The sequence below is a fragment of the Triplophysa dalaica genome, chromosome 20 (genome assembly GCF_015846415.1).
Source record: "Triplophysa dalaica isolate WHDGS20190420 chromosome 20, ASM1584641v1, whole genome shotgun sequence".
Lineage (NCBI taxonomy): Eukaryota > Metazoa > Chordata > Actinopteri > Cypriniformes > Nemacheilidae > Triplophysa > Triplophysa dalaica.
Window position 1 is genome coordinate 19,331,733 of NC_079561.1, and position 24,581 is coordinate 19,356,313.

General features: G+C 42.2%; 2 protein-coding genes across 2 annotated transcripts in view; one reads left to right on the plus strand and one right to left on the minus strand.

Moving 5' to 3' along the window:
* The window catches only part of LOC130409150 (V-set and transmembrane domain-containing protein 2-like protein), a 30,800-nt gene extending 19,462 nt beyond the window's left edge, over positions 1-11,338 (plus strand). The window contains exons 2-4 of the mRNA XM_056732860.1: positions 3,847-4,016; positions 6,617-6,661; positions 9,657-11,338. Coding sequence (XP_056588838.1) covers positions 3,847-4,016; positions 6,617-6,661; positions 9,657-9,950 — 509 coding nt within the window. The 3' untranslated portion in view covers positions 9,951-11,338. The remainder of the gene's footprint in view (positions 1-3,846; positions 4,017-6,616; positions 6,662-9,656) is intronic.
* Positions 11,339-12,272: 934 nt separating this feature from the next.
* tti1 (TELO2 interacting protein 1) lies at positions 12,273-24,579 on the minus strand. The gene is made up of 8 exons (XM_056733686.1): positions 24,441-24,579; positions 21,198-23,493; positions 20,913-21,071; positions 16,195-16,343; positions 15,963-16,103; positions 15,677-15,881; positions 13,803-13,890; positions 12,273-13,171 (listed from the first exon to the last, which is right to left on the minus strand). The coding sequence occupies exons 2-8, from the start codon at positions 23,470-23,472 to the stop codon at positions 12,970-12,972; spliced, it is 3,219 nt and encodes a 1,072-aa protein (XP_056589664.1). The 5' UTR covers positions 23,473-23,493; positions 24,441-24,579; the 3' UTR covers positions 12,273-12,969.
* Positions 24,580-24,581: the final 2 nt, after the last annotated feature.

Below are 24,581 nucleotides of genomic sequence, written 5' to 3' on the forward strand. Positions count from 1 at the left end.
TTGGGCCAGCACATGAACAGTTAAGGACCATCTTAAACCAGCACATGACCAGTTTAGGACCAGCTTAAACCAGCACATGACCAGTTATGGACCAGCTAAACCAGCACATGACCAGTTTAGGACCAGTTTTAACCAACACGTGACCAGTTTAGGATCAGCTTAAACCAGCACATGACCAGTTTAGGACCAGCTCATGACCATCTTAAACCAGCACATGGCCAGTTAAGGACCAGCTAAACCAGCACATGACCAGTTTAGGACCAGTTTTAACCAACACGTGACCAGTTTAGGACCAGCTAAGGAACAGCTTAAACTAGCACATGACCAGTTTAGGAACAGCTTAAACCAACACGTGACCAGTTTAGGACCAGCTAAGGAACAGCTTAAACTAGCACATGACCAGTTTAGGAACAGCTTAAACCAACACGTGGCCAGTTTAGGACCAGCTAAGGAACAGCTTAAACTAGCACATGACCAGTTTAGGACCAGTTTTAACCAACACGTGACCAGTTTAGGAACAGCTTAAACCAGCACATGACCAGTTTAGGACCAGCTTAAACCAGCACATGACCAGTTAAGGACCACCTTAAACCACCACATGACCAGTTTAGGACCACCTTAGACCAGCACATTACGAGCACATGCCCAGTTTAGTACCAGCTCATGACCATTTTAAACCAGCACATAACCAGTTTAGGACCATCTTAAACCAACACATGACCAGTTTAAGACCAGCTAAGGACCATCTTAAACCAGCACAGGACCAGTTAAGGAAGAGTATAAACCAGCACATGACCAGTTTAGGACCAGCTCATGACCATCTTAAACCAGCACATGACCAGTTTTGGACCAGCTTAAACCAGCACATGACCAGTTTAGGACCAGCTCATGACCATCTTAAACCAGCACATGGCCAGTTAAGGACCAGCTAAACCAGCACATGACCAGTTTAGGACCAGTTTTAACCAACACGTGACCAGTTTAGGACCAGCTAAGGAACAGCTTAAACTAGCACATGACCAGTTTAGGAACAGCTTAAACCAACACGTGACCAGTTTAGGACCAGCTAAGGAACAGCTTAAACTAGCACATGACCAGTTTAGGAACAGCTTAAACCAACACGTGGCCAGTTTAGGACCATCTTGGGCCAGCACATGAACAGTTAAGGACCATCTTAAACCAGCACATGACCAGTTTAGGACCAGCTTAAACCAGCACATGACCAGTTATGGACCAGCTAAACCAGCACATGACCAGTTTAGGACCAGTTTTAACCAACACGTGACCAGTTTAGGACCAGCTTAAACCAGCACATGACCAGTTTAGGACCAGCTCATGACCATCTTAAACCAGCACATGGCCAGTTAAGGACCAGCTAAACCAGCACATGACCAGTTTAGGACCAGTTTTAACCAACACGTGACCAGTTTAGGACCAGCTAAGGAACAGCTTAAACTAGCACATGACCAGTTTAGGAACAGCTTAAACCAACACGTGACCAGTTTAGGACCAGCTAAGGAACAGCTTAAACTAGCACATGACCAGTTTAGGAACAGCTTAAACCAACACGTGGCCAGTTTAGGACCATCTTGGGCCAGCACATGAACAGTTAAGGACCATCTTAAACCAGCACATGACCAGTTTAGGACCAGCTTAAACCAGCACATGACCAGTTATGGACCACCTTAAACCAGCACATGACCAGTTTAGGACCAGCTTAAACCAGCACATGACCAGTTAAGGACCACCTTAAACCACCACATGACCAGTTTAGGACCACCTTAGACCAGCACATTACGAGCACATGCCCAGTTTAGTACCAGCTCATGACCATTTTAAACCAGCACATAACCAGTTTAGGACCATCTTAAACCAACACATGACCAGTTTAAGACCAGCTAAGGACCATCTTAAACCAGCACAGGACCAGTTAAGGAAGAGTATAAACCAGCACATGACCAGTTTAGGACCAGCTCATGACCATCTTAAACCAGCACATGACCAGTTTTGGACCAGCTTAAACCAGCACATGACCAGTTTAGGACCAGCTCATGACCATCTTAAACCAGCACATGGCCAGTTTAGGACCAGCTAAACCAGCACATGACCAGTTTAGGACCAGTTTTAACCAACACGTGACCAGTTTAGGACCAGCTAAGGAACAGCTTAAACTATCACATGACCAGTTTAGGAACAGCTTAAACCAACACGTGACCAGTTTAGGACCAGCTCAGGACCAGCTTAAACTAGCACATGACCAGTTTAGGACCAGCTCATGACCATCTTAAACCAGCACATGGCCAGTTTAGGACCAGCTAAACCAGCACATGACCAGTTTAGGACCAGTTTTAACCAACACGTGACCAGTTTAGGACCAGCTAAGGAACAGCGTAAACTAGCACATGACCAGTTTAGGAACAGCTTAAACCAACACGTGGCCAGTTTAGGACCAGCTCAGGACCAGCTTAAACTAGCACATGACCAGTTTAGGACCAGCTCAGCACCAGCTTAAACCAGCACATGGCCAGTTTAGGACCAGCTCAGCACCAGTTTAAACCAGCACATGGCCAGTTTAGGACCAGCTCAGCACCAGCTTAAACCAGCACATGGCCAGTTTAGGACCAGCACATATCTAATGAGCAAAAATCTTATCTTCAGGCGGTGATCTGAACGAGGATGGATTTCCCATCATGAATTTTTGTCTGGACGGACGTCTCGGGCACCCTGTGGGTTCGACAGTGACCCCCCCACTGCGTCCGGGCCTGTTTGAATGGGATTATGGGTAAATGAAGAGCCGCTCTGAAGGAAGCAGTTAAGAGGATTTGGGTGTGTTAATAGCTGTATGTGGAAGGATTCTGTTCGACACGTCTTTATTTCACACCGGGCTCGTTTGAGAGAGCACAAGCTGCCCTACCGCACGCTGCGAGCGACCCCAACGTGCCGTTTATCTGACTGCCCACACTGTGTCTGATCTTTAGCTCATTTTAGTGGTTAGCAACATGTGATACTATTCTTAGGTTGCTAATACTGGGTGTACTTATAAATACTATGGTATTCATTTATTACCATAGTATTTTAATGCAATATTATCTACAGCAAAAAATTGGCACACACCGTTTCCAAACCACTGTGTAAGTTTGGTAAACTCTTTGATCGTCGACACAAGCAACTGTATTTCCAATCCTGCATTTGCCAACTGAAATCTTTGAGCTGGTGAATTGGCTGTAAACTGTACAATCTTCCCACGTATCTTCCAGGAATTCACATCCATTCCAGACGGCTCGGCCTCCTCCTCAGTTTGATGGTATGACAGTCAGGTGTGAGACGCTGAGCTCTTTCTCTTTGAACTGTGTTCAACACTCCCTGCAGGCACTGTAAGGAATGATAAGAGAGACTCCCACTGGTGGAAGAAATTATTCTTTCACACTGATTTCAGCTCATTCTCGTGCCGTCTCTATTCTGGTTTCGGGGCAGCTGAGGGGGGCTCGTATCATCCTGCCTTTGACACGAGGGATAATTGAATTGTGTTTGTCTGAAGTTGCTGATAGGCTTGTTTTGCGCACGGGTTTGTGTCACGGCAAACAAAACGCTGGAATGTTTAGCCTGCGCACTTACAGAAACAACTTTATTCACCGATGTTTGTTTACTTGATGTCATTGTTTTAGATGTTTGATCAAGCTCAAGATCTTTTGCCGGCTGTTCTGTTTGATGGCACAATGCTACAGTATCTCGGGGAAAGAGTGTTGACAATTGAAGTGACGTTGTTTTGCAAACATTTTTATATAGAGGAATCTTAACTTAGAGGTTAAAAAAGCATTTCACCGTGTCTCTCTGTGTGTTCCTCAGCTCTCTTCACGGAAATCCCTCATGACATCACGACACAGAGCGGACAGGATGTGGAGATGGCCTGCTCGTTCCGGGGTGCGGGGTCACCGTCCTATTCACTAGAGATTCAGTGGTGGTACATCAGGAATCACAGAGAATGGACGGACAAGCAGACGTGGACCACCAATCAGGTAGAGACATAAATGACCCATTATGCATTTTTAATGCTACTATAGACACCCAAAGTAAATAAATAAATATATATTAAATTGTAAGTGATGGATGACACATTTTCGGTGGACTATTCCTTTAAAAAAGCTTTTATTACCCAGAATAACTTAAAAACATCACCCGATCAGCTGCCTAGCAAACAATTCATTTCAATGCAAAAGTATTTCTCGAGCACTTCTCACAATTTTACATTGTTGCAGTGTCACTGTTCAGATGCTGGAAAAGAGAAAATCATAAAATAAATAGAACACATGAAAACACATACAGTAGCAACGCCTTGGCAACCATCTACAACATCCAAACATTGTGGCAGTGAGTCAAGCATCAATCACATTTTTTTGTAACAGTTAAAGTGTATTCAATTATATTTTGATCATTTTAGGAATATCACAGTTTTGTCAGTTTTGCACCTTGTGTTCGGCCCTTAACCTCACCACGATTCAGCTGAAATCTGCCTACAATTACAGCACTAACTATAACTAACAATATACAGAACAACATGATCCACAGCGGGCAGGCTGTCACCATCCTGCAATTATGTGCCCGTTTTCTTCTTCTTCTGTGTGCTTGTGCCAGTCAAACAGAGAGGCCTATTATAAGAGTCCAGAAGACAGTGGGTTTACTGTCCTGTCCTTTCCGCTGTAGACACACACACAGACACACACACACTAATAAGCAACTGCCAATCAGAGACTTCAGCACCATGGAGAGCTCTCAGCCTCTTATACAGTTTAAATAAAACCTATATATTCTCTGTGCGTATTGATGCAACAAGCTATCACAATATTTTTTTATGAAAGTGTATTGATAGTCCAACCTCAACTATCACTTTTTAACGTCATATACAATACACACAGCCATTCTCTCAATCATGAACGAGCGTGCTGCTCCAGTTTCCAGAGACGACGCCTAGGTAACGAGGAATTTTATTGGTTTAATTGAAACTATAATCTTGTCTACTGCTATGTCATGGATTCTATTGGTGGGATGTTAAAAAATACCCCAGGTGGTCCGGAGCAAGTTGTGTTTTCAGCTTTATTTTCTTGTTACAGTTTTTATTTAGAAAAAGTATTGCAATATATTTTATTCTTACAGGTCTATTGTTATATGTATTGTATCGCAAGCCCCTTGCCAATGCACAGACGTATTCTCTATATATTATTTACTCATTTATTTAATAAACATGTCAATATAAGGGTTAATATCAGTTATTTAAGTCTTCTTAAAAGAACAGCAGTACAAGACAAATGATTTAAAACAGCAGAATCAGAAGGAGCTTTATTACCAAGTATGTTTACACACACACAAGGAATTTGACTCGGTGACAAGAGCTTTGTGCAGAAGAAAGTGTACACATGGTGCAAATATATATTAAGATAGAAAAAATTTAATCAAATAAAACAATAATGCATGATATACAAAAAGTATAGAAAACTTGTTTATAGATATCATAAAGACATAAAATATTCAGTTTGATTCCATTGGGATTTTAAATTGATGAAGGATGACTGTAGTTTATTTTTCGGTTACTTTCCTAAAGACTGTGAATGTTACAGCTGTGTGCTTTCATTGAAATAATTACTTTTTTGTTGTGTGACACATGTTTCCAAATACTTTTGGACGCTACATATCATTAAGATATCTTTGTAAATGTGTAGCAATGTAGAGAAGGGATGAGAGGAGAAAAGAGAGGAATTAATGGATTTGTGTGGGTTTGCAGCAGGTAACCGTTGACACATTAATCACAACGGTAGAAATAGCTGCAGCTTCCCGAGAGACAGAGAGAGAGAGAGAGAGAGAGAGAGACTGAGAGAGAGACTGAGAGAGAGAGAGAGAGAGAGAGGGAGAGAGAGACTGAGAGAGAGAGAGACTGAGAGAGAGAGAGAGAGAGAGACTGAGAGAGAGAGACAGAGAGAGAGAGAGAAGAGAGAGAGAGAGAGAGAGAGAGAGAGAGACTGAGAGAGACTGAGAGAGAGAGAGAGACAGAGAGAGAGACAGAGAGAGACAGAGAGAGAGACTGAGAGAGAGAGAGAGAGAGAGAAAGCGAGAGAGAGAGAGAGAGAGAGAGAGAGAGAGAGAGACTGAGAGAGAGAGAGAGATTTCCTGCTGTGAAGTCAGGATGCTTTTTAATTGGATGGAGGGATGAAGAGAAGGAAATATGGGAAACTCTCGCTCACCTTTGCATCATGTTTTATTCATGAAAGGCTCTTGAGGATCAGCTGAACAGAACACAGAGTTATTATACTGCACCTCCTTACTGAACTAGAAACTCATTTGAGAGGACCGGACTCCAGCTTTATTATACGTGTGTGTGTGTGTTTAATGATTCTACTGCAGTAACTGTTTGTTACACTAATAGCTTCTCTACTCTTGGCCAGTAGTGAAAGGAAAACTTCAACCAAAAATGTATATAGTGAACATAAAATATGTTTTTCATATGACTCACACCCTTCTGAAACTATATGATAAACATCATTCGTGAAACGAATTCCATATATTATAAATAGTGGATGGCTTACATATGGGATGGCTGGTATGATAGGCTTGTTTTTCATTGCAGGTGGTGCCGCAGAATGAGATGTCCAAGGACGCCACCAAAATCAGTGTGAGTGTTTTCAACTGTAATTTTCTCACATTTTTCGTGAGATTCATCGGCTGTTACCTTCTGCTGTCGCTAATGGAATGTAAAAATACATTCTGTGTCTTTGTGAGGGCAAATAACTGGAGCATGCAAACACAACATCACGGTTGGTCGGGCTGAAGGTGATTTGTTAGCAACTCGCTTGGCTCGTGCTGGTTGTGCCGCTCCGGGCTATGAATGTGTGTGTGTGTGTACAGCAGTTAGTTGTGTGATTCAAAACTTCCCACGGCAACAACGACGCAGGGAACCTTCTCACATTAAAGTGATACAGCCACACACAGCTGTCCGCAAACAGACACAACCAGGAAGGATCTAGCGTTTTTTGTGTTTCAGAGGTAAAATGTGTGCTGGCAATGTGACCTGAAACTACTGTAACTGGAACTGTGTGTGTACATTATCCCTCAAATGTGTTTTCAAAGACTGAGAACACAATAGAACAGAATACAGAAAACTGTTGAAAATGACAGATCGTCATACAGAAAAATCCAGTAAAACACAAAAGACCAGAATCCAGTATAACTCTGAAGAACATAACAGATCATTAGAGAGTAGAACCGCCCTATACAGAAGAACAGAATACAGGAGAAATCAAAAGCTTCAGTTTGTGAAAGTGAGAGGTTTACCTGAGTGTGTGTCAGAGAGTGTGTGTGTGTGTGTGTGTGTGCGTGTGTGCGTGTGGGGTGTGTGTGTGGGTGGATAAATCAAAGCATCTCCTCTGTTACTTCATAAAATATTCAGAAGGACATTTGCTTTCAGAGAAATGCTCAGAGCTGTCGTCCTGCGGTTGGAGAACACTTCAGGGTTGCGAGTTCATACAGAATCACGTCATCTTGAGTTACAAAATCACTGGCAATGTTTTGATTCTGACTATATCTTAAATCTGTATATCCTGTATATCTGATGTGATTATGAGACTATAGAAGTATATGCAAGTGTTGCAGGATAGTACGCAGGGTTTGTTTTCTAACATATGAAATGTGGGATCAGCACCAGTAAGTGAACTTGAGTTAGTGTGCATGAATGTGTGTGTGCATATGGGTTTGTGAATGCATGTTTATTTATCCACCTTAGTCCACATTCAATCTGTTTCACTGGTAGTCAGAATCATCGAGCGTCTGGACTCGTGCTTAAAAACCCTCTGGGAATGCTGGCCATGATAGAGAGAGAGAGCTAGAGAGAGATTGTCCTATTGCTTTTGTACATCAGAGAGTGAAAGATTGACAGCCAATGAGTGAAGCCCCTGTGTGGTTTCACAGCTCACATCTCATTACTGCTCATGAATATGTCCACTGCTGTCCTGCAGTGCATGAACAGCTGCATGTCACTGCTCTCCAACGCTGCATGTCACCACTGTTCTCTGTTGCATGTTATTTTTTTCACAACTTGTAACGCTTTGACCAGGATAGCTCTCACAAAGTCAATGGAAGAAAGAGGTTAGAGGCGTAAAGGCTGTATCACGCACATTTAATGGCAGGTAACACAAGCAACGCAATCCTCTCACACATGAGAGATTACTCTTTCTCAGCGTCACAAAATAAAACTAACAAAACAATAATATAGAAAAAGGGTAGAGCACGCTTAGCATCTACGGTGGATCTCACTCACGCTCAACTCAACAACGTTATCACGCATAGCACGCATCAGAAATGACGTGATCAGTCTCTTAAAGGGGCACACCGCACAATAATGTGATTCATGTAAATACAGTTTCGTTTGTTACAAACTGCATGTCACTACGGTTTACCGCTGCATGTCACCGCTGTTCACAGCAGCATATCACTGTTCTCAATCTCTGCACGTCCCCACTGTTCACCACTGCACGTCTCTGCTGTTCGCTGCTGCCTGCCACTGCTTTCCACCGGTGCATTCTTCTGCCGTTCACAGCTGCATGTTGCTGTTCTCCATCGCTGCATGTCACTGCTGTTCACCGGTGCATGTCACGGCTTTACGTCACTGCATGTCAGTCCTTTACCCTGTCTCATGTTGCTGCTGTTCACCACTGCATGTCACTGCTGCTCACCGCTGCATGTCACTGCTGCTCACCGCTGCATGTCACTGCTGCTCACCGCTGCATGTCACTGCTGCTCACCGCTGCATGTCACTGCTGCTGTCACCGCTGCATGTCACTGCTGCTGCTCACCGCTGCATGTCACTGCTGCTCACCGCTGCATGTCACTGCTGCTCACCGCTGCATGTCACTGCTGCTCACCGCTGCATGTCACTGCTGCTCACCGCTGCATGTCACTGCTGCTCACCGCTGCATGTCACTGCTGCTCACCGCTGCATGTCACTGCTGCTCACCGCTGTAGCCTCATGCTGCCCTCTGCATCTGCACTACTTCTCTCATAAGGAGCCAAAGTGGGGTCATAATCTCCCTCAGGGCCTCATTTTAGCCCACAGTACATGAAAATATGGGCTGGTTAAAACGAACAAAAACTGCTGCTGAAGAAAAACAACGCTGTAAGGCTTTATTTTTTGATATGTGACTCAAGTTCCTGTGCCAAAACATTTCCCTATTTTCTGTATGTAGATCTGATGTATGCCTTCTAAAAATAAAATGCGGTAACACTTTATTTTACAGTGCCCTTGTTACACATGTTGCATGTATTTACTACGGTATTTACTATATATTATTCACAATGACATATAACTACCCTTAAACCACACCCTAAACCTAATAATCACCCTATAGTAAGTACATGTAGTTCATTATTAATACACAGTACTTTAAATGTATAATTACACTGGGCACTGTCAAATAAAGTGTTACTAAAACTGCATATTTTAGCATAATAGACATCTGATAACTGCAGCTTCCGCCCTAATCAGCTGGAGTCCGGTTTAATTCGCCATATTCAGCAGGGGAAGTCAACGCAGGAGGCTTATTCATTATCTAATGCACTGACGGGTCATGTTTTAACATCTCACAGCTGAAGAATATCCTCTCCGTTCTCTGCAGGTGGTGAAGGTGGCGGGTAGCAACATCTCCCACAAACTCCGTCTGTCCAACGTGAAGCCATCAGACGAGGGAACATATGAATGCCGTGTCATCGACTTTAGCGACAGCAAGCTGCGTCACCATCACGTCCGGGCATACCTGCAGGTGGAGCAGGGCGAGGGGAACGCCGCACCTCCATCCCAGCAGGGAGCAGCGTCACCGGAGGAAATTCTGCAGTCTGAGCACCACAAGCACCAGTCTACCCATCACGGGCCACCACAAAGGCGGTCGAGAGCTCAGGAAGAGGTCCACTGATGACAGTAACACTGACTGCACGGAGAGTTGTGCACTTTAAAATCCTGCTCTTAGTTCCACTCACACCTACCAACACCCCTTCACGTCCTTCATAACCTTAACACAAGATGTATATTTGTGTATAAAACAAAGTTAGATGTCTGTTCAGAACAGGGAGTGCATGACACAAATCTTTCTAATATTTGCTAAGCAGCAAAGCAACCAAATCAGACACCTCTCTGGTCGTTTTTAGTGGATTTATGGTTTTGATACAGTAGACAGATGGATTAAACTCACTGAGAAATGTCAGTGATGTATATTTAGCCAAAAAAGTTAACACAATGAAGCCTATTGACAAAGTTGTTTTGTTAATACTGCAGTCTCATGCGTTTGCTTTCTATAGCCATCTCTGTAATGTGGGTTACATAAATTGCATCCTAATTATGAGCTAACATTTGTGAATTGTCGTAAGCTAAGGCAAGAGTTGTGGAACACTGATTGTTTATTTACTCGCTCATTTTTGATGATTTTTAACGGATTGTAGTTTTAAGCACATTGCCCCTCAGATTTCTCATTTCTATTAATTGGGTTTAATAAAACATGTGAAGGAAATTTGCTTTAATGTCAAAATGCAGAAAAAAAGAATCCTAAAGTTTTTAGACGTTGCTTCTTATGTTGTGATGCAAAATAACATTTCTCCTTTTTATCTTTCTTTTGGTTTTGGGGTGAAATATGACCCAGATTTATTTATTGACCATTTAAATTCAGTAAAAAGGGGGCAGGACAAAAGTTATATTATTCATCTGGCGAAAGCAATTACATTGACAAGCTGTATTTACTCTCATTGTTTACGTGTATAATGTAGAAGGCACCGGATTATTGTTGGGACAGAGTCACAGCTGACACAAGTGTCATTTATAAGGTCCCGCAGTTTCCTGCAAATATTTCATTCAGCTTTAGTCTTATCAATGGATCGACGGTGCACACAAACAATATTACGTTTTGTGATTTTTATGCGGCTTTTAAAACATCTTTAAAGCAGTCACAGTATGTTTAATGGTATTAATGACTGCTTTCTTTCCGGTTTCTTTGAATTTTATATTTCGAGTGAGACTATATGTACAGATTGTGTATATTACAGTAATCCCACAGAACTGATTTCACACTCCATGTATGCCTTTATCAAAGTAATAAACACATTGTACATTGATCATACAACTTGGTGTATTATAAAGACGCAATCCTTTGTCTTTAAAAAATAAATTTGACTTCAGTATACTCAAATCAACCTCTGCTCTCCGACCATAACATTTATCGGATGACTTCAGAAATTGTGGCATGATTATACGGTCATACATGTACTGAACTCTTAAAGGTACAGCAGCAAAATAAAACATGATGGAAAATGATCTTGCAAAACTAAACTTTTTTTGCCACGAAGAATTTGTGACCAAGCAGCTATGTAATGCAATAAAAGTGAGTAGTTTAAGCTAAAATCAATGAGACGTGACCAACACCACCGAATCGCTTTACACCTTCTGTTATAACAAATGGCTCTTCCACCTTCCGCCCTTGAATATGACCTCCATTCTTCATCATTTCTTCACCGCCGCTCGTCTTGTTATCCTAAACGGCAGTGAATCTCAAACAAAGCTCATGTCAAACGCTTTGACTCCATAATGACGCCGGCGCACTTATCAGAAGCGACCGAGGGGAAATTGCATTAAGCGGCTGCTCGTGCCACACAGGCCGGTGAATAATAGCGTCCGTGTCCGTTCTGGCAGGAGGATAAATAGCAAAATACAGTGCAGATAACACAGCACCCTAACACAAAGCATATGAGGCAGCTTTAATGCCACTCTTACAGACCCACACATTTGTCAGACTGTCAGAGAAACCACGACCACACAACACCAGAACCAACCCCAAAATCAACCAAGATCTCTTAAATATCTCAAACAATTCTCCTTGACATCACTGAGATTGAATGGAGCACAAATAGAAAGTTTTTCTGAGGTCTAATCTGCAAGAGAAAAGTAGTCCGACATCTCACAAATGTGTGTCATTAGAGTTTGAGAAGAGATGTCAACAATGTGTCAAACTGAGTTCAGATTAGTCAAGTCTATGATCAAAAGTCATTATTGAAGATCTCGATATCAACTTTATCAAATTTAGCCAAATCCAGACTCTTCATGGCTTTTAACAATTGCCGTTTTTATTTCTATTTGAGGAAACCTAATGATTAAATCAAACACAACTGAGAACTCTAGCAAATCACCTGAGCTATCAAAGAGACCGTAGCTTGTGTACTTCACCTGATATTAGGTCAACCTTCAGAAGACATTCATTAACATTTTTTTATTATAAAAATAATATACAGATTATACATTAACATACAATCTATATTTTGTACACACAGAAAAAGCCTCTTTCGTATCATGATAACTGCAGTTCCTTCCAAAACACCACATCACTTCATAAAGTGTGTTTAGTCATTTGAAATAAATCATGAAAACACTAATAAAATAACAGAGCTCTGTTCAAAGATATTTATATGAATGTATTATTTTGTAAAAGTACTATTAACACTTCACAACAGGTTTCATTCGAGTTAACACAAACTAAAAATGAACAATACTTCCACAGCATCTATTCATCTTTTAATTTAACAAATCTTTATGCATTTAAAAAAACAAAACACACATTTGTTAACATTAGCTAATGAACTATGAGCAACTGTATTAACATTTAACAAAGATGAATAAATGCTGTTGAAGCTCATTATTTGTTCACGTTAGCTCATGAACTAATGTTAATAAATGGAAAGCTTTTGTAAAATGTTACTAAAACACAAGTAGATGAATGAAGGTGTTTTGCTCAGAAATGATCATCACCATGACAAAGCGTTTGTAAAGAACATAAACTGTGTGAGGAAGACATGTGCCTATCATACATGTACATCATCATTTTGTTTGATCAGCCTCACGGTTAGCACATAAAGCTCATGAAACAGTTATTTGTCCTCTAAATCCCTCTGATCTCATGTCTTCCCCTGCGGGGGATCAAACTCCCGCAGTAATTCGAGGATGTTGTCTGTGAATTGGTTCTTGGGCTTGTGGGATCCGCTCAGCATCACGGGCAGCAGGTGTGGATGAGGAGGCTCGTATGACACAGGACAGAAGATCTCATTCAGAGTAAACCAGCACGAATCAGCGTCCAACTCAATCAGGTGCCGGAAAACACTGTAGGAATTACCAGAGAAAGAAAAACACCTATTAGCCTAAATCATGCTAATGCTGAAGAAAATCAGAGCGCTTGTGGGTTTGCAGAGCATTGCATCAGCAGCGGGAGGGTCACGGGTTCCATCCCCCGGGAACACAAATACTGAAGTCACTTTGGATAAAAGCATCTGCCAAATTCATAAATGTAAATATAGACAGTAGTTTAAGTTTCATTTGTAATGCAGTTACATGTTACTGGTCAGATATTGTTAGTTAAGTCTAAATTCCAATCAAAACCATTTGAAACAGCATTGTGATCATTCCTGTATAATTGACAGTAGCTTCTATGAGCTCATGATTCATGGGAGACAAATATAACTAATAATAACTAATAATGGGTCATGTGGTCTGATTATTTATTCAATGAACTAGAGGAGAAACCAAAAGTGATTAAAAATTGTGAAAAACATTCTTGAAATGGTGAAAATATAGGATCTGAGATCAAGTTATTCCTGAATATTTTCAACTGAAATTTTCATGCTGATAAAAAATGCCAAACCTACGAACCTGAAGCTAAACAATTCACTCCATTGATGAAGATTTTGAATAAAGATATGCAACGTGATTTTGCTTGTGGGATGGTTTGGGTTACCTAAGACACGCCTCCTGCAGTTTGATTGGTTGTCGGCAGCTCAGGTATGGAAAACAGGCTTCAGTGATTCGATCCATGTCGGCCTCCACTGCAAACAAACGTTCAGAATAAACACAAGTGAGAACTTCAGAGTCTTTCCAAAATAAGGGTAATAAATTACAATGTTTTAATTCAAGTGAGTTACATTTGGAGGTAATGAATGTAGTACAAATTAATAGTTGCGTGCAAATTTTTGCTGAAGAAAGTCTGTAGAATCAATATTTTAGTACTTTATAGTCTTACTACATACTACTTTAATTTTGTATTCTGACACGTTTCCCAGTGAAAAGGAATTTCGAAGGAGAAAATGAGTGGGCGTGGCTTGTGTTTTTCACTGCGAAACGATTGGTTGTGTAACAACAGCTGTTGCACTGATTTTGAAATGAAACTGGCAGCAGCAGAGGACTTCACGGATGCTCCAGTCAAGCCGTCTAACATTTGAGATGGATCATCGTTCAGGACAGAAGTGCATTTTCAGATTTTAATTGAAGATTATGAGAGCACAGGAATTTAAAAAAGAAATTGACCCCCATTGATAAGCTTTTTACTATAAACGCAGCAATATTTCAAGAAAAAAATATGAATTGTCATTTTTAATTTCACTTGGACTATAATGCTAAAATGAAGTATGAAAATTGCCTCAAATTGGCCATCAAGGAACAGAAAAAAGACATGATTTTCTATTATTACTTCATGATGATTTAATGACTTTTACCTTTAAAGCCTCTTCGCAACTTGTGTATTAAAGTGTGTGCTTTTAAATAAACACCGTTTGGTTTGATTCTTAGTTATTTGATGCAATGACATTTATACAGCTTAATGTGTGCCCTAATTTCTCTTGTCCGTAAATGCTCCTGTATTTCTCTGGAGTATTTACAACCTGCGACTCCAAATTCGCTGGAACAATGCAAACAATGCACATCTGCATGGTAATGAGCACAGATGCTGTAATGTATTCTAATAGTCTCCATGGCAGCATTATCCTCATTAATTAATTAAACAGCATGATGTAGAGCCTCATTACTCAAGAAAAATGAAGGGGTGTGCAGAGGGACGAGAGAGAGAGGGAGAGAGGTAGAATAGAAACATGGCAGTGAGAGGTGAAACACTATAGCCGATAATAGAGAATATAAGGCAGGAAGTGTGTCTGTTATTGTGTGACACACCCAAACTCACTATGGTGATTGTAGTATCCATGTTTCTGACGGATGGATTACCATTTGTTTCCCCACAAATTCTATGATGATACTACGGATAATGTATCATAAGCTTTTCATTTCACATTTTACACATCCTTACTATGGTTTAACTACAGTAACAAAAGCTTTTTTTTGGTTCCATTTGCAGTTCAACCATTGTTAGTTTGTATAGTTTGGACACACTTGACCAAATTTGTGCAAAAAATCCAAAGTAAAAGTTAAATTTGTGCACTAAGATGAATTTTACCAATGTATGAATCGACAATTTGTCTTGAAATGTGTTTGTGTAGATAGCAGTCAACAGCTGTCCAGCACAGATGAGATACAGGTCATCTCCAGATGTCTTAAACAGCTGTGATGTAGACACACCGTGCTTACTTTGAGTAAGTGTGCCATCTAGTGTTCAACAGATAACATACTGCACTTCATTTACAGCACTAAACTTAGTTTTTACACGTGTCACAGCATACTGGTATAACCGTGATTTTGCATGAATGCTATATGTATTACAATATTGTAAATATTTCCAGTCAAATTCAGATTGAATAAGTGAATTTGACTGATAGCATTGTTTATTTATTTTTATTCCAATAGATGTTGTGATCATAAATATCATGCACAGATGTTCATACTTACTGATGTTGAGTTTGACACACAGCGGTCCGAGACCCTGCAGCACAGCCAGCTGTAGTTTATATGCCAGTGTGTGTGTGTAGACGGGACCGGATCGCCCGCTGATCTCCGCCTGCTTCATCAGACTGGAGGTGAGCCGGGGCAGGACCTCCTGAGACACCCGCTTCCTGAGGAAATCTCCACACGTCTCGCCCAGAACGCACAGCACCTGTACAGACACAGAGAGAGAGGAAGTGAGTGAGACAGAGAAACACATGAGGAGAGAGAGAGAGACACACACTCATCTCACCCTGAAGGCTCGTGGGATGGCGAGAGGATCGTCGCTGGTCAGACGGTGGAGGAGAGCAGGCCAGCACCGGTGCACCATGGGAAGAAGCTCGTTCTCTTTCTCACACAAAACACACACACACAACTCTAGAATGTCCAACACCTGCAACAACGACACAAATATTTTATTTCTCACACACATTTCAAGTCAAACTCTTTGACAACATCTCACGGTGAAGTAAACAGAAAACCACCTTGAGTCGTGTTCTCAGACTGGAGTCTGACAGCAGGTGGACACATCGCTCCATGACGTCTTTTGCAATCTGAACGTGAAGAGGAAGTTCTTCTTTCACAGCTGGACCGTCCACGTCTTCATCAGGTGTTAATGTTGAGGGAGAGACATCTGCGCATAGATACAGGAGGTTTTTCATAATTAACGTGTTATTTAGTTATAAGTCTCGACATGTTTATAGGGTGAATGTGAGCCAGACATCATGCAGACGCTCCGTCGCTGCAGGATTATTAAGGCTCAAACAGAAATAACAAGTGGATTTATCTTTAAATCAGCAGCTGTGTAATGAGGCAAACATGAATGAAGATTGCTCGGGGAGTTTGACTCCTGGCTGATGCTTTATTGACCTGAAACCTCATCATTCTGCTTTATGACCTCTGTGAGACACAAACTGCTTCAGAAAAAACACACATCTCAGCTTCATCTGCACTCATGAGAAAACTATCAGGAACGCCTGCTTCACACAATATATACTGCAATGTTTTCCTGGTTTATTACCTTTCGAAAATGTGTGTTTACATTTGTAAAACTCACTCTGACCATGCTAGTGGTTTGTGGCTTGATGGTTGCTATGGTGTTCTGCATGGTTGGTAGCCTGTTGCTAGGTTGTTACTAGGATATTCTGGATGGTAGGTATTTAGTTTCCATGGTTTTGGTTTCTAAGGAGTTTTTATAGTGTTCTGGGGGAAGGGGGGTTGCCAGGACATTTCTATCGTGTTCTTGGTAGTCGCTAGGGTATTTCTACAAAGTCCTAAGTGGTTGCTTAGGGAATTCTAGAATGTTGTGGGTGGTTGCTAAGGCATTTCTAGAATGTTGTCGGTGGTTGCTAATGTGTTTCTAGAATGTCGTCGGTGGTTGCTAAGGTGTTTCTAAAATGTTGTGGGTGGTTGCTAAGGCAATTCTAGAATGTCATTGGTGGTTGGTAAGGCATTTCTAGAATGTCGTGCATGGTTGCTAAGATATTTCTAGAATCTTGTGGGTGGTTCCTAAGGGGTTTCTAGGATGTCGTGGGTGGCTGCTAAGGCATTTCTAGAATGTTGTGGTGGTTGCTAAGGTGTTTCTAGAATGTCGTCGGTGGTTGCTAAGGTGTTTCTAGAATGTCGTGGGTGGTTGCTAAGGGATTTCCAGGATGTCGTGGGTGGTTGCTAAGGCAATTCTAGAAATTCATGGGTGGTTACTAAGGCATTTCTAGAATGTTGTCGGTGGTTGTTAAGGTGTTTCTAAAATGTTGTGGGTGGTTCCTCAGGGGGTTCTAGGATGTCATGGGTGGTTTCTAAGGCATTTCTAGAATGTCGTCGGTGGTTCCTAAGGTGTTTCTAAAATGTTGTGGGTGGTTGCTAAGGCAATTCTAGAATGTCATCGGTGGTTGCTAAGGCATTTCTAGAATGTCGTGAATGGTTGGAAAAGGATTTCTAGGATGTCATCAGTGGTTGCTAAGGTGTTTCTAGAATGTTGTGGGTGGTTGCTAAGATATTTCTAGAATCTTGTGGGTGGTTCCTAAGGGGTTTCTAGGATGTCGTGGGTGGTTGCTAAGGCATTTCTAGAATGTCATGGGTGGTTGCTAAGGCATTTCTAGAATGTCATGGGTGGTTGCTAAGGTGTTTCTAGAATGTCATCGGTGGTTGCTAAGGTGTTTCTAGAATGTCGTGGGTGGTTGCTAAGGGATTTCCAGGATGTCGTGGGTGGTTGCTAAGGCAATTCTAGAAATTCATGGGTGGTTACTAAGGCATTTCTAGAATGAAGTCGGTGGTTGCTAAGATGTTTCTAGAATCTTGTGGGTGGTTCCTAAGGGGTTTCTAGGATGTTGTGGGTGGTTGCTAAGGCATTTCTAGAATGTCATGGGTGGTTGCTAAGGCATTTCTAGAATGTCGTCAGTGGTTGCTAAAGTGTTTCTAGAATGTCGTGGTGGTTGCTTAGGTGTTTCTAGAATGTCGTCGGTGGTTGCTAAGGTGTTTCTAGAATGTTGTGGGTGGTTGCTAAGGGATTTCCAGGATGTCGTGGGTGGTTGCTTAGGCAATTCTAGAAATTCATGGGTGGTTACTAAGGCATTTCTAGAATGCTGTCGGTGGTTGTTAAGGTGTTTCTAAAATGTTGTGGGTGGTTCCTCAGGGGTTTCTAGGATGTCATGGGTGGTTTCTAAGTCATTTCTAGAATGTCGTCAGTGGTTACTAAGGTGTTTCTATAATGTCGTGGGTGGTTGCTAAGGCAATTCTAGAATGTCATTGGTGGTTGCTAAGGCATTTCTAGAATGTCGTGGATGGTTGGTAAAGGATTTCTAGGATGTCATCAGTGGTTCCTAAGGGGTTTCTAGGATGTCGTGGGTGGTTGCTAAGGCATTTCTAGAATGTCATGGGTGGTTGCTAAGGCATTTCTAGAATGTCGTCAGTGGTTGCTAAAGTGTTTCTAGAATGTCGTGGTGGTTGCTAAGGGATTTCTAGGTTGTCATCGGTGGTTGCTATGGTGTTTCTAGAATGTCGTTGGTGGTTGCTAAGGTGTTTCTAGAATGTCGTGGGTGGTTGCTAAGGGATTTCCAGGATGTCGTGGGTGGTTGCTAAGGCAATTCTAGAAATTCGTGGGTGGTTACTAAGGCATTTCTAGAATGTTGTCGGTGGTTGTTAAGGTGCTTCTAAAATGTTGTGGGTGGTTCCTCAGGGATTTCTAGGATGTCATGGGTGGTTGCTAAGGCATTTCTAGAATGTTGTCGGTGGTTGTTAAGGTGTTTCTAAAATGTTGTGGGTGGTTCCTCAGGGGTTTCTAGGATGTCATGGGTGGTTTCTAAGTCATTTCTAGAATGTCGTCAGTGGTTACTAAGGTGTTTCTATAATGTCGTGGGTGGTTGCTAAGGCAATTCTAGAATGTCATTGGTGGTTGCTAAGGCATTTCTAGAATGTCGTGGATGGTTGGTAAAGGATTTCTAGGATGTCATCAGTGGTTCCTAAGGGGTTTCTAGGATGTCGTGGGTGGTTGCTAAGGCATTTCTAGAATGTCATGGGTGGTTGCTAAGGCATTTCTAGAATGTCGTCAGTGGTTGCTAAAGTGTTTCTAGAATGTCGTGGTGGTTGCTAAGGGATTTCTAGGTTGTCATCGGTGGTTGCTATGGTGTTTCTAGAATGTCGTTGGTGGTTGCTAAGGTGTTTCTAGAATGTCGTGGGTGGTTGCTAAGGGATTTCCAGGATGTCGTGGGTGGTTGCTAAGGCAATTCTAGAAATTCGTGGGTGGTTACTAAGGCATTTCTAGAATGTTGTCGGTGGTTGTTAAGGTGCTTCTAAAATGTTGTGGGTGGTTCCTCAGGGATTTCTAGGATGTCATGGGTGGTTGCTAAGGCATTTCTAGAATGTCATTGGTGGTTGCTAAGGCATTTCAAGAATGTCGTGGATGGCTGGTAAAGGATTTCTAGGATGTCATCAGTGGTTGCTAAGGCATTTCTAGAATGTTGTCGGTGGTTGCTAAGATGTTTCTAGAATGTTGTGGGTGGTGGCTAAGGGGTTTCTAGGATGTCATGGGTGGTTGCTAAGGCATTTCTAGAATGTCATGGGTGGTTGCTAAGGCATTTCTAGAATGTCATGGGTGGTTGCTTAGGCATTTTTAGAATGTCGTCAGTGGTTGCTAAAGTGTTTCTAGAATGTCGTGGTGGCTGCTAAGGGATTTCTAGGATGTAATCGGTGGTTGCTAAGGTGTTTCTAGAATGTCGTGGGTGGTGGCTAAGGCGATTCTAGGATATCATGGTTGGTTGCCAAGGCATTTTCTTAAGGACCCAAAATATGAGAGAAATTATATAAGAATGCTTGCCTTAGCAAACAACTAGAGTTGAGCCGGACACTCGGCTGAAACTAGTGTCCGGTACGGATAAAGCACTTTTGCCGAGTACAAGTATCATACGAGTAATACAGTCAATATCTGTGCTCGGATTGAATTAAAATCCTCATTGGGTAGCTGACTGTGTCTGCGTTCTGTGATAGGATAGTCACAGCGCCCCTCCCCTACACACATACAGATGTATTGTGTTGCTGATTGTGTCCGCAGCTCTCTGTCTCTCCCTCAGTCACTCAGGTTCGCGCGTCTTTTCCGTTAACGTTTAGGTCTCTTCAGCTACAGGTTTGTTTTTTACTTCGGTTTGTAGTACTTACTTGTTAAGCAGTAGAGTTTTGATAAACATGGGGTTTGTTCAGACTTGGTGCTTGGTAGAATGCGACTCGCCGTCTCTGCCTGTCGGAGTTATTTTTTCCTTTTTAACCGTTAGGTGGGTCTAACCAGTTTTTTTTCCTTCACACAAACTCTTGTTCATTACATTTTACTTCATAATTGAAACCGCATGTGTTGTATTCATTGTTGCAAAACTTGTTCTGTCTATAGTTATTTTGTTATCGTGATCAAAACCATCTGAAGCTCAATGCTGATGCTGTCATGTAAATATTTTTCTAATCAGCAACAAATATAACAATTTCTGATCAACCCATATCAATTGCATGCTTAAAATAACATAACGGTTAAAGCCCCGCCCATCTCAAGACAACCCGACCCATTTCCGGGTTCAATTCCGCCCACTTTTGGGTTAGGCCACGCCCAGTCCGAGTACAGATACAGATAATTCATATAGTTAACAGAAACAGATACAGATCATGCTCATCCCTACAAACAACCATTATACAAGTTAAAATACACGTATATAAAATTACTAACCGAGATCATCAGGATCTTCCTCTTCTACTCCAATCCCTTCTGAAAGCTCCTTCTGTTTCTTATAATTCAAGAGAAATGTCTTCAGGTTCACACAGACTTCACCTCGAGTCTCTGTGCTGTCGGGCTTCTGGTGTCCAGTAGTGCCAGGAAACCACCTCACTGCAGATAAGATGTTTGGATGACAATTATAAGACACAACATTCAAACAATTAAGACAATAAAACAAATCTATTTGTAGAAATTCTGAATGATATCAGTGTAAAGTCAAGAGTGAGTTATGCTGACCGAGTGCTTTCATGAGTAAATGCAACACAGCGCAGAACTGCGGCGTCTTCTGATCATAACTGAGATCGAGAGCCATCAACACGTCCTGCACCACATCAGCCACCAGAGGCAACAGACTCGCGTCCGAGTGAGCGAACATCACCCCCAGAACTCTGGGAGCGTGCGGGTGAGCGTTGGGTCGAGCCAGGTTCAAAGAAATATCATTCAGAAGGTAGTCTGAGTTTTGTATCAGCAGATCTTTGGGTGAACCATAACCGCAAGCCTCACAGATTTCACACATGGCGCTGAAAGCCGATTGGCTGATGAGAAGCGACTCGTCGCCGGCTTTCTCCAGCACTGGGTAGAGCGACGTCATAAGAAGCAGACGAAAATTAAGGCCTAGGGCTGAAGCGAAACCACCGATGCCCTCCAACTGGATGGAGATCTGCCAGATGTTGCTGTTCAGCTGGTTGATTGTGAGACTTCTGGAGGCTGGAAGTAACTGCAAAAGTTTTTTATCAGGATTTGTAAAAGCTGGAGACGCAAGTGTCCCGTGAGTTTCATCATCCAAGTCCTGAGACACCGTGGGGAGATGCCAATTATTAAAACTGATGTACTCTTCAATGATGGACACGACTGAAGATTTGATTTCCTCTCGACTTGATCTCGAACAACCCGAAACGTTCATCTTCAAGCCATTGCCCGCTGCACCCACGAGGATCTCGTTCAAAACCAGAGCGGCCTGTTTTCTGTAAACAGAAGACTCCTTGTACAGTTCCATGAAGCGGTCGACGAGTAGGTAAAGGTTCCCGTAGTACCCCAACATCCAACAGATCTTTCTGAGCGCTGAAAATATCTTATCATCTGTGAAGTAGAGAAAATATTTCTTCTGCGGCTGTAAACGGTGCAGATCAGGTCCGAGGTCTGTGGAAGGAGTAAGAGTTCTGTCCTCGATGATCTTCACATCCGTTACATCCATCTCCAACACTTGCATCAGTGCTTTAGAAATGCGTTCTAGATGGACCGCTGATGTGAGTACAGCATCCACTTTGGGTCCCAGAATCTGGAGGTACCCCAGAAACACGTTGAGCGTGAAGAGCTTGCGTTGATCGTCTGTAGTTCTCATGAGACGAGGGAGAGACGAGACCAGGCTGTGGAGGTTCTCGGAGAGGACGCCGGTGAAGTCCTGTCCGCCATTGACTTGGCTTCTCTGTGCAACGTCACGCAACACAACATCACATCTGTTTTTAACTTCTGCCTCCTCATTGTTGATGGCACCCACCAAAGCTTCCAACAGAGGCCCGACACATTCTCCCAAAGACCGGCTGCAGTGCGTGAGGAGGACGTGAGACAGATTGACTAACTCCAGTCTCACTTTCCAGTGCGGATGTGCTGAAGTGCAAGAAATAATCTTCTTTAGGACCACTGACAGGCGTTGGGATGTGTCCTTGCGCCAGGATGGAGTCCTCTTAACAATGAGTTCCTCGACCCCCTCAAACTTACCGCCGGATACATCATCACCAACATTCCCATTCTGCTCATCAGCGATCACCAAGGCTACCGATCTGTACCAGACTCTCATGGCCTTCAGCGTCACTGCATGCCCCTGTCTGATGTCTCCACCAATTACTTGAGTCAGGGCACGGCAGATGCCGGGCAGAAACGCGGCTAAAGCACTACCCAGCAGACCCCTCTGGTTCGGTCCCGGCTCAACGTGATCCTGCGTGCAGTCGCACTGCTGAAACAGACACAGTAGACATTGAAGAGAAGCTGTTTGGACCCTCCTGGCTTTCTCCTGCTCGGCGATCGCAAGAAGCAACGACACGGCCGCTCCAAGTCCAGGTAACATGCTCGGTTCATAAAGCTTGAATACGATATCTCCATATGCAGAATGCAGGAGGATGTCCAGACACCCGAGGACGGCGAGCTTCAGCTCCTCGGAGGTCGCGGCCGGCTTTCCTGGGTCTCTTGGGGAACAGAGACAAAGGCACAGCTCGGAGAACAGATCCCGCAGAGATTCCCAACGCTGAACACAAGTGTTCTCCAGGACATAGGACGTGGCTTCCATGACCGCCAGGATGAGAGCCTCACGCTTGAGGACGGGGGTTTTGAGGACGAATCTGAGCGGGAAGAGGATGTAGTCCTGGAGTTGCTGGAGCGCTCCATCGCTCACGTCGTGGAGGTGACCGCTGAGAGTCTTCACGTTAGCAACCGTGGGTTGTTTGGTGAGAAGAACGCAGGATGGGCGGAGATACGCAAATGCAATTTTGGGGTCGTCGATCTGATGTTCAGCCATTCTCCATGTGTGTTATGAAGTCTGTGAAGGAGATTGTAGAGACATGCGTAAAACACATGAAAAATTCATCCAGTTACAAAAGAATTTTACCCTGCTGAAAATCACCAGATAATATTTAATTATCAACAAAATAGCAATTGTTTTGGTTTTAATGAAAAATATAATGGTCTCTACTGGTAATGTGTTGGGTCTGTTTACGGTATTTTGGCTCTCTATGACAGGGGTTTTCAAACTTTTTGATGCCAAGGACCCCCGAATATGATTAACCTTTTGTGAGAGACCCTCTTTTCTAAATTATATATCAATCTATATTTTTTTCAGTGTAAAGAAACGTTTAAAGTTTGTAAGATAAATAGTTAATAGGATATTATAAAAACAACAACTAATAATTGTCAACAATTTCACTTCGAGTCCGAAAAAAGAACCTATAGTGAGCAAAACTATATAAACAATATAAAGAATTCTGGAAAAGATCCATAGAACATAAACACTGTGGACTTTTATCGTTTTTTGCTTAATCTTTTTTCCTAGAAAATTTCTGTGGACCCCTTGAAACCTTCTGGAGCCCCCCTGGGAGTTCTCGGACCCCGGTTTGAAAACTCCTGATCTATGACACATTGCCATTAACCAATAAAGTGACAAAAATGTATTTAAACACTAGAAACCATCAAAGAACCTTTAATAGGTTTAATGGCTATAATGGGAATTTTTACTGGAAACAATAATGGTGTCTACTGGTTATGTGTTTGCTTCTATTGGTCAGGGATGTTATCTGTCAGATGGGAACCAAATCATACTGGAATAAGACCCAAAACCCACTACATAAAGCAATCTGGTTTTAATGATAGACATTTGTAATAGAACCCATAATAACTTGTATTATTTATTAGAGCAAGGTAGGTTGTTGTATTATCATTTGGTGAGTTTAAATAAATATAAAATGTACAGTATGTAATAGTAACGCTTACTTTGATTGGTTCAATCCAACAACAGCGTCATGATCATCATCAGATAATCAGATCCAAACTCATAGAGCCACTCAACTCTTCATTTCATTCAATGACAATTGTCAAAAGATCACACATGACCCTAAATCACGCAGTGTAGTG

Coding starts and splice junctions, on each gene's coding strand:
- tti1 (XM_056733686.1), bottom strand. CDS start 23,472: ATGGCTGAACATCAGATCGACGACCCCAAAATTGCATTTGCGTATCTC. Junction 15,882..15,962: donor CCATCCCACGAGCCTTCAGG/GTGAGATGAGTG, acceptor GTGTCTGTACAG/GTGCTGTGCGTTCTGGGCGA. Junction 13,172..13,802: donor CTGCAGGAGGCGTGTCTTAG/GTAACCCAAACC, acceptor TAATTCCTACAG/TGTTTTCCGGCACCTGATTG.